The sequence below is a fragment of the Carassius gibelio genome, chromosome B7 (genome assembly GCF_023724105.1).
Source record: "Carassius gibelio isolate Cgi1373 ecotype wild population from Czech Republic chromosome B7, carGib1.2-hapl.c, whole genome shotgun sequence".
NCBI lineage: Eukaryota > Metazoa > Chordata > Actinopteri > Cypriniformes > Cyprinidae > Carassius > Carassius gibelio.
The window spans coordinates 36,102,446-36,110,523 of record NC_068402.1 but is presented as its reverse complement, the minus strand read 5'-3'; the positions used below and the strand labels follow the sequence as shown (position 1 = coordinate 36,110,523).

Genomic DNA, 8,078 nt, shown 5'->3' with positions numbered 1-8,078 from the left:
TGACATGCATATACATTTATATTATCATATTTTATATTATATATAAATGTTTAATATATAAACAACATATTTTCTTAAATCTATACATGCATGTGTTTGTATTTATAGAAACATAGTAAATATGCACAGCACACACACGTAAACGTAATTTAATCTTGAAAGGACTAATAATTATATAATTGCCTATTTTATGCCTAGCTTAAAGCTGTGTTTTGCTTATGGTTTCTCCGCATGCTACACTGTTATACTGTTAGTCTAAAGCTAGTCTCCTAGTCTAAAGCTTACGAGTTTTATTTTTTTTATTTTTTTACCGATCCTATACAAACAAAGCGTCTGCAGTATCAATTGAGAATATAATCCTGTCATTATTGGGGCCCCAGGGAGGCCTTTTTCAGCCACTCGGATGATGACCGTTCACAGCGAGTGCCTATTATTCAGGACTAAATGGAACTGAAAATGTACATGCCACGCTGAACTGGCTGCTGAAAGTACGGTCCTCATGCCAGCAGAAACGGCGAATCGCTTGTAATTGTGCCATTAGAGTTCCCATTCACTTCAGTCCAAACAGGCTGTAGTCACTCAATTGAATGTCACGACAGTATGGGAGAGTTTACTTGTATTGCTGTCTCCCATACAGCTCTATCTTTTATGTTTCCCTGAAAATATATTTCATCTTTGTGAATGCCTACTGACCGAAGATTGCACATATTAATTCCAATTTCAAGTATGATCTAATTTTGATTACAAATTGAAAGCTAGAAAATACAAACATGGTGGCAGAAATAAATGTGACATATGGGTCTTTATGTATTATGTGTAGACTATACACAGCGTAGACATTGGCAAATTCATAGTGGAAGCCATCAGTCATATTCATTTAAATATAATGTTGAATAGTTCACATCAAAATTTAAAATTTGACAAAAAAAATTACCCAACGACAACTGTTTTTGCCTGTAAATTCAGCTTAATCTGTGCATATTTCTCTCCAGATTCAGAAAAGATTATTATTATTGATTTTTTTTTTCCACTGGAGAAAGCAATATTATGCAAAGAAGATCTGTATTTTAACAGTAGCAACAATTTGAAGAATTCAATTCTTCATGAATATATATATATATATGTGTGTGTGTGTGTATATATATATATATATATATGTGTGTGTGTGTGTGTGTGTATATATATATATATATATATATATATATATGTGTGTATATATGTGTGTGTATATATATATATATATATATATATATATATATATATATATATATATATATATATATATATATATATATATATATAAATATGTCATTTCAAACAAGCAGCTTTTCACTTCACAATACGTGAATTGCATGTGACTTTATTAGGCAAAGCACTTTGAAATGGATTCTCTCTCATGCATGCTTTGTCTTTCTTCTTCCTCTGTGGTTTATTCATTGACACTGTCTATATCTCACAGGATATCTCTGTTTCCACCTCTTTATTCCCCCGGACCGTCTTTCACTCCCTGCTGACTTCTCCCCCAACACTGGAGCCAAATCAATCAGCACTTACTGACACAGATGCTGAAAACGATAGGATTCTCAGCCAGCAGGGTTCAAGCAAGTAAATATAGATAGAAAGATAAGATATTTCCATGTTTTAACAAACCTGTTCTGGGACTGAGACACAGGACCCAGGTTTTGAATATAGAGCCCTTCGTATTAGAAATAGTTCAGCTAAATTAATCAGTTAATTTATATTAATCTAACGAGTTACCTTGTTACTGAATATTTCATAAGGCCTGTCAAAATATAACAGTCGAATAAAACTGTGCCTCGATCTGTACAAATGTCTATCAGGGAAAAATGATTGAATGTTAGTCGAGAAACATTCTGTTTATAATCATATATTTGCCACTCGGACTGGAACACGTGGATTAAAAATCCCTACACAATGTTGTGTTCTGATTCAAAAACAGTTTTCACTCTACAAGATTACAATATTCATTCTCCCCCACAAAGAATAGTCTCTAAATTCTCGTTTTAAAGATTTGGGATCTCATATTATGCATTTAGATGATGCAGTGACGTCTGTTCCAGGGTCAGTCATTAGAGCAGAAGCATAATTTCACGCCATTGACAACCTCATTCCCAATAGTAATTACAAGTGCAGTCCAGTCAACACAACTTCAGTTTGCATGCATATTACATGGCCTCATGTAAATTACTACAAATTGTTACATTCATATCTCATACATATCTTACACCATGTGTTTGTTAAATGCACATAAAGGATGCATGCCCAAAATGCTGAGCCAAGTGTAATACCACTTTGGACCACACAGAGGCAGTGTATATCAACAAAACACTGGAAATGAAACCTTATCGTCTTTGAATGTAATACTCATCTATCATGACTTGTCTACAGGGAATTCTTTGTCAACCAAGCTTTTTCAATTCACCATATTTATTTATTTTTCCTGATTATGCTTTTTTTGTTTGTTTTTCAATTCCATAGAATAGATTTCTTGCTTCATGCCTCATACTAAATGACCATCAAACTTCAATTTAACAACATTGGTTATAGTACTGTGTGCCTCACAGCAATTATTATTATAATATTATAATTTTTGGTGTAGAGTGACCACTTTTGATACTGTTAGGCTCATCATTATCCCATTAACTATGGGATTTACTGTACATTAGACGTCACTTCTTCAAGATTTAATGTGTTAGGAATGAAGTGCTCTTGGGTTAGGTCTGGGAGCGATGCTTGGATATCACAGCAGCATACTCTCTGCCCGAGCGGTAACTGGTGCGCTTCAGCTCAGGTGTAGAGAAATCCACATGAAACAGGCCGAAGCGCACACTGTAGCCGTGACTCCACTCAAAGTTATCCAGCAGAGACCAGGCAAAATATCCCTTCACATTCACTCCATCTTGACTGACAGCTGGAAGACAAACACATCACTCGGATCATCCTCAGAACAGAGCTCGTGTCAGAGTATAGTTTCTATTATTTGAAATACTTCCATTAGTTTGGGTCTCAAAGCTACAATAGCTGAATTTGACAAATGTAGGACTACAGAAGTGATAAAGTGCACTTATAAAGTTACATTTATTACTGCAATAATATACTTTAAAAGCATAGAATTACTGCCTGTAAGGTTTTCAGACACCTATGTTAATTAATTAAATGAAAGTGTATTTTAGTTTGACTGTATATAATGACTCGAACTTAAAAGTAGACTTTATTTGTAATTTCATAATTATTCTATTGCCTTTGAAATATAGTTTTTATTTTCAACTTTAACCATAAGTCATTTCTACTCAAACTTGTATATCATGTATTTAAATATAATTATAATATTGCAATGATAACGTTGCAGTTGCAAAAGTTGTAATAGATTTGCAACATGTCAAAATAAGTGTACTGCTTTAAAACACAACAAAAGATTATCAAAAGGTTTAAATGCTCTTTAAAATAAATCTTTTAACTTGAGATTACAAAGTGCTTTTTAAAAAAAGTGTTAAGAAAGTTATGAATGTCTATTCTACATGAGTTTAATCTGATGTTTAGTGTTCGATTTTATTATGTGTACTCTGTCTTATTTTATGAATATTATATTATCTGCTAATATATATTTAAATACTTTCAAGATATTAAGTACACTACAAGTACACAGTTAAAAAGCACACTTTTTCACAATGGTATTATAGTCCAACTGTATAAAATGACCTCTGCTCTCTTTGTTTTATTAGACACTGAGCAGTGATTATATGACAGTACCTTTGCCAACTTCCTGCAGAGTGTCCTGATAGAACCGACAACGGTCGGCATCTTCAATCTGAACCGGCCCCATCTGGGAAAAGCCGTTTTCTGTGATATAAATGGGCAGACTGGTGTACGTGTCCTAAAGAAACATGCACATTTATATGATTTCGTTAATATGCCACTATACTGTACACCTCTATATAATGAATATAAACCCAATTAAATAAAAAGTTCACACACTCGTTCAAATAAATGCAAACACCTTTATATATTTGAGCAATTTCCGCAATCCGTCAGGAACAATGGCCAACCAGTGCACCCCACAAATGGGCCACGATGGGTCAACGACACCCTCTGCCCCCTGATCGCCCACAAAACTGAGCTCGCTCTTCTTACTACCACCATTTAAATCTATTACTTTCCTAGACGTGTAATAGTTCAGTGCAAAGAAATCCGCCGTGCCCAGAGGAGAGGGCTCATCTTTGGAGAAACGTGGTAGCCTTGAGCCCTGCTTGTATCCCAGATCCAAGCTCCTGGACTCAATCCTGGCCCTCATGGACGCTGGGTAATCTCCTGTGCAAAACACAGGACAGGCGAACCAGCCCAGAGTGAAGTCCTTGTAGCGCTCAGTGGCTGCAGCATCTTTGGGACAGCCCGGGTCTGACGGCTCTGCCCAGTCACTGTTCAGGGCAAGAGATACTTGCCCTGCTTGTAAAGGCCTGAAATGAGTATTATAAGTATGCCAGGCTTTGGTGTGGGCACGCAGCATGTTATGACCCGCCAAGTAGACTGATATCCCTGGATCTTTGATCCCAGGGGCGAAGGTCCCGTCCTCATGGCCCAGCTTGGCACAGACATAGGGCTCGTTCAGTGTGATCCACAGCTTCACTCGGTCCCCAAAGGTCTTAAAGCAAAACCTGGCATAACTTTCAAAGATGTCTGCAATCTCTGTCGAGCTCCATCCGCCAAGATCCTGTAAGGCCTGTGGTAAGTCCATGTGGTACAACGTGATCATGGGCTTCACGTTACAAGCAATCAAGTCGTCTATCACTTTGTTATAATACGCCACTCCTGAGGGTCACAAAAAAAAGCATCAAATACACAGTTAAGAAACTTCATGGAAATTGAAAACTTTTTTTTTTTAATTTTCTTCCATAAAAAATTCCAGAACGTAAAAAGTCAGTATGAAATTAAAATTGTTATATTTTTTTCTCCTTATTGCAGTGTTCGGTATCATTGATATACTATTATAGCTATTGTTCATATTTTGAATTAATTACATTTTTCTATTTTGTTTTGATTTATACTTTCAAGTTTAAGTAATTTTTTGTGTAATTTTTTACGTTTTTTGTGTGTCTGTATTTTTTTTATTTACTAATTCTTATTTATTAGTTTAGTTTAATTTTATTTTAGTACATCACATTAAACTAAATGAAAATTTCACCCTGGCAAATAACTGAAATCAGAACAGTTTACCTTTTCTAATGATTATTAATGAATTAATTTAATTGTATTTATTTTATGTAACGGTTAATTGGTTTTAAGTAATGCAAATTACTAAATGGTTTAGTTTTAGTAAATAATAATTAGTTGATGATAATAACACTATTGTAAGTTCAGTAGCTTCATAAATGAGGGAAACTGTACAGCAGAACTTGATTTTGTCTATTGGAAATTGATTGGACTGCTGTATTTTGCTAATTACTGCAATTTCATTTTATTCAATGAATAAATAAGAATCATCAATTTCAATTTCATATTAACTTTAACCATTATAAAATGTGTAAAACAATTATTCCCAGTTGATTTTGTTTTGATTGCCCAGCAAAACAAACACACAAGGGTTGATTCTTTATTTACTCAAACGTCTTTGTGAAATCAGAACCTCTGACCGTCAGTGAAAGCTCTGAACCTCACACGGCGAGCCTAATTTTCCCCGGATCACCTTTTGGATTGACGTGATTTGTGGTTCCGTCGGGAAGGAGCCGTGACCAGGATATGGACAGACGGTAATGGGTGAGTCCCAGCTGCTGGATACATTTCAGGTCCTCTTCCCAGAGCTGATAGCTGTTACAGGCCACATCTCCAGTATGGTCTTCAAACACCCCTCCTTTGGCATGACAGAATGTGTCCCACACGCTGGGGCCTCGGCCATCCACATCCCAGCCACCTGCAAGACATTCAGCTGAAAGTTTAGACCTACATTATACATAATCACATTTCATTATGTACTTCTGCCAAATAACAAAGTTGAAGATTTGACTGCTACAGAATAACAGTTACATTAAATTACATTAAAAAACTGAAGTGCTGTGACACACAGTGATATTATCTAGCATGGTGTTTGCAGGCTATTGCAAGGTACATTTAAGAGTCAGATGAAATCATAAAGTCGATAAGCATTTGGTGGTTTCAGTGCGCTGTGTGGAATACTACAGTAAACATGAACACCAGAGTAAACTTTACCTTCTATTTGATACGCAGCAGTCGCAGCTCCCCACGCGAAGTCATGTGGAAACACGGTGACATCTAGTCCAGACATTTTAAAGGACGATGATGAAGTGGAACTACAAAATGTTATCGCACTGTTAAAAGGACTAAATAAAATGCTCGCTTCCTACTAAAGCCTGCACGTATCTTCTGATTCATAGCGCCCATTTGAAATCAGCGCTGAACGTCAGCACGCCTAGCGCCTGACGTCATCACGCACATCCAGCGCGACACCCAACAAATCTTTTAAAAGTTCCATTTTGATTTTTGTAAAGATTTTTTTTTATTATTATTTAATAAAAAATAAATGTCTCACAGTTCATACGGTCTTGCCTGGAATTAACAAATCTGCTTCATATCGCCCCTTTGAAATCAGCGCTGAACGTCAGCACGCCTAGTATGGAAGCATATGGGTAGCAATATTCAATTTGGAATGTAATATGCAAAATGACAATGCAATATGTAAAATAGCAATGCATTTCTGTATTTATATTTACATTTTCCAATACATTTGTGCAACGTTTGGTGCAAAATGAAAATGAAAATTAAATTACATAATTGTAATTTGCCATTTCATACACAAGTTTTAATATGTAAAATGAATACTAATTTTAACGCTTTATAAGTTGCAAATTTAAAATGAAAAAGTATTACAGAAATGATTAGATATGTATAACATGTTCAAGCAAAAACTGTGGCAAAATTATAATTTAAATGCTATTTTTCTTAAATGCATTAACACTCACAGTCAAGACACTTACGATTGCATTCAATGTCCCAAAATGAATGTAGCAAAATTCAATGTGCACATCACGAGCTGAGCCGATCACGTGTCCACCCCCTCGCACCATGTCAATCACTGCGTGAACAAGACGGGGCTTGCAGAAGGTCAGAGACTCAAATCACAAGAAGAGGATTCAAGTGAGAGAACATGGACAAGACAGTTGGTCTGTGTACGTTTTGATAATTTCGGTTTATGGCTTCAATATTTCATTTGTACTTATGGGCGGCGCTGAAGCGCTGCTTTCATCTGATTGGTCGAATCGCTCCACCTTCATCTCGGTCTTTTCATTCTTTCAGGCAGAATAAGAGTCAGTGCGAGTGAAGCACTGTAATGTCTGAAACCACTGCTCACTGTTCATTAGCATAATATTTTAATCAGATGTAGCTGGGCACATAATTCGTGCATAATTCTTGTCGGCTCGTAATGCATTTTCAATGTGCACATTGATTTTTGCTACATTCATTGTGGGACATTGAATGAAAATGCAATCGTAAGTGTCTTGACTGAGAGTGTTAATGCATTTAAGAAAAATAGCATTTAAATCATAATTTTGCCACAGTTTTTTTCTTGAACATGTTAGACATATCTAATCATTTCTGTAATACATTTTCATTTTAATTTTGCAACTTATAAAGCGTTAAAATTAGTTTTCATTTTACATATTAAAACTGGTGTATGAAATGGCAAATGAAAATTATGTAATTTAATTTTCATTTTCATTTTGCACCAAACGTTGCACAAATGTATTGGAAAATGTAAATGTAAATACAGAAATGCATTGCCATTTTACATATTACATCCCAAATTGAATGTTGCTACCCATACGCTTCCATAGCCTAGCGCCTGACATCATCACGCACATCCAGCGCAACACCCAACAAATCTTTTAAAAGTTCTATTTTGATTTTTTTAAAGATTTTTTATTTTTATTTAATAAAAAATAAATTTCTCACAGTTCATACGGTCTTGCCTGGAATTAACAAATGTACACCGTTTTAATATTTCCACTAGTGGTTAAATATCCGTATCTTAGTAATACAAATGTTTA

At 35.3% G+C, this 8,078-nt stretch overlaps 1 protein-coding gene across 1 annotated transcript; it reads right to left on the bottom strand.

Annotated features, from left to right (window-relative positions):
- Window positions 1-2,426: 2,426 nt before the first annotated feature.
- On the bottom strand, window positions 2,427-6,441 carry LOC127962179 (cytosolic beta-glucosidase). Its single transcript, XM_052561679.1, has 5 exons — window positions 6,223-6,441; window positions 5,702-5,926; window positions 4,019-4,827; window positions 3,772-3,895; window positions 2,427-2,932 (listed from the first exon to the last, which is right to left on the bottom strand). The coding sequence occupies exons 1-5, from the start codon at window positions 6,296-6,298 to the stop codon at window positions 2,736-2,738; spliced, it is 1,431 nt and encodes a 476-aa protein (XP_052417639.1). The 5' UTR covers window positions 6,299-6,441; the 3' UTR covers window positions 2,427-2,735.
- Window positions 6,442-8,078: the final 1,637 nt, after the last annotated feature.

Bases quoted from the DNA above. Each gene is read 5' to 3' on its own strand.
- LOC127962179 (XM_052561679.1), bottom strand. From the start codon at position 6,298: ATGTCTGGACTAGATGTCACCGTGTTTCCACATGACTTCGCGTGGGGA. The intron at 5,927-6,222 runs GTAAAGTTTACT...AATGTCTTGCAG, and splicing joins TGCTGCGTATCAAATAGAAG to GTGGCTGGGATGTGGATGGC. The intron at 3,896-4,018 runs GTGTTTGCATTT...ATGTTTCTTTAG, and splicing joins AATTGCTCAAATATATAAAG to GACACGTACACCAGTCTGCC.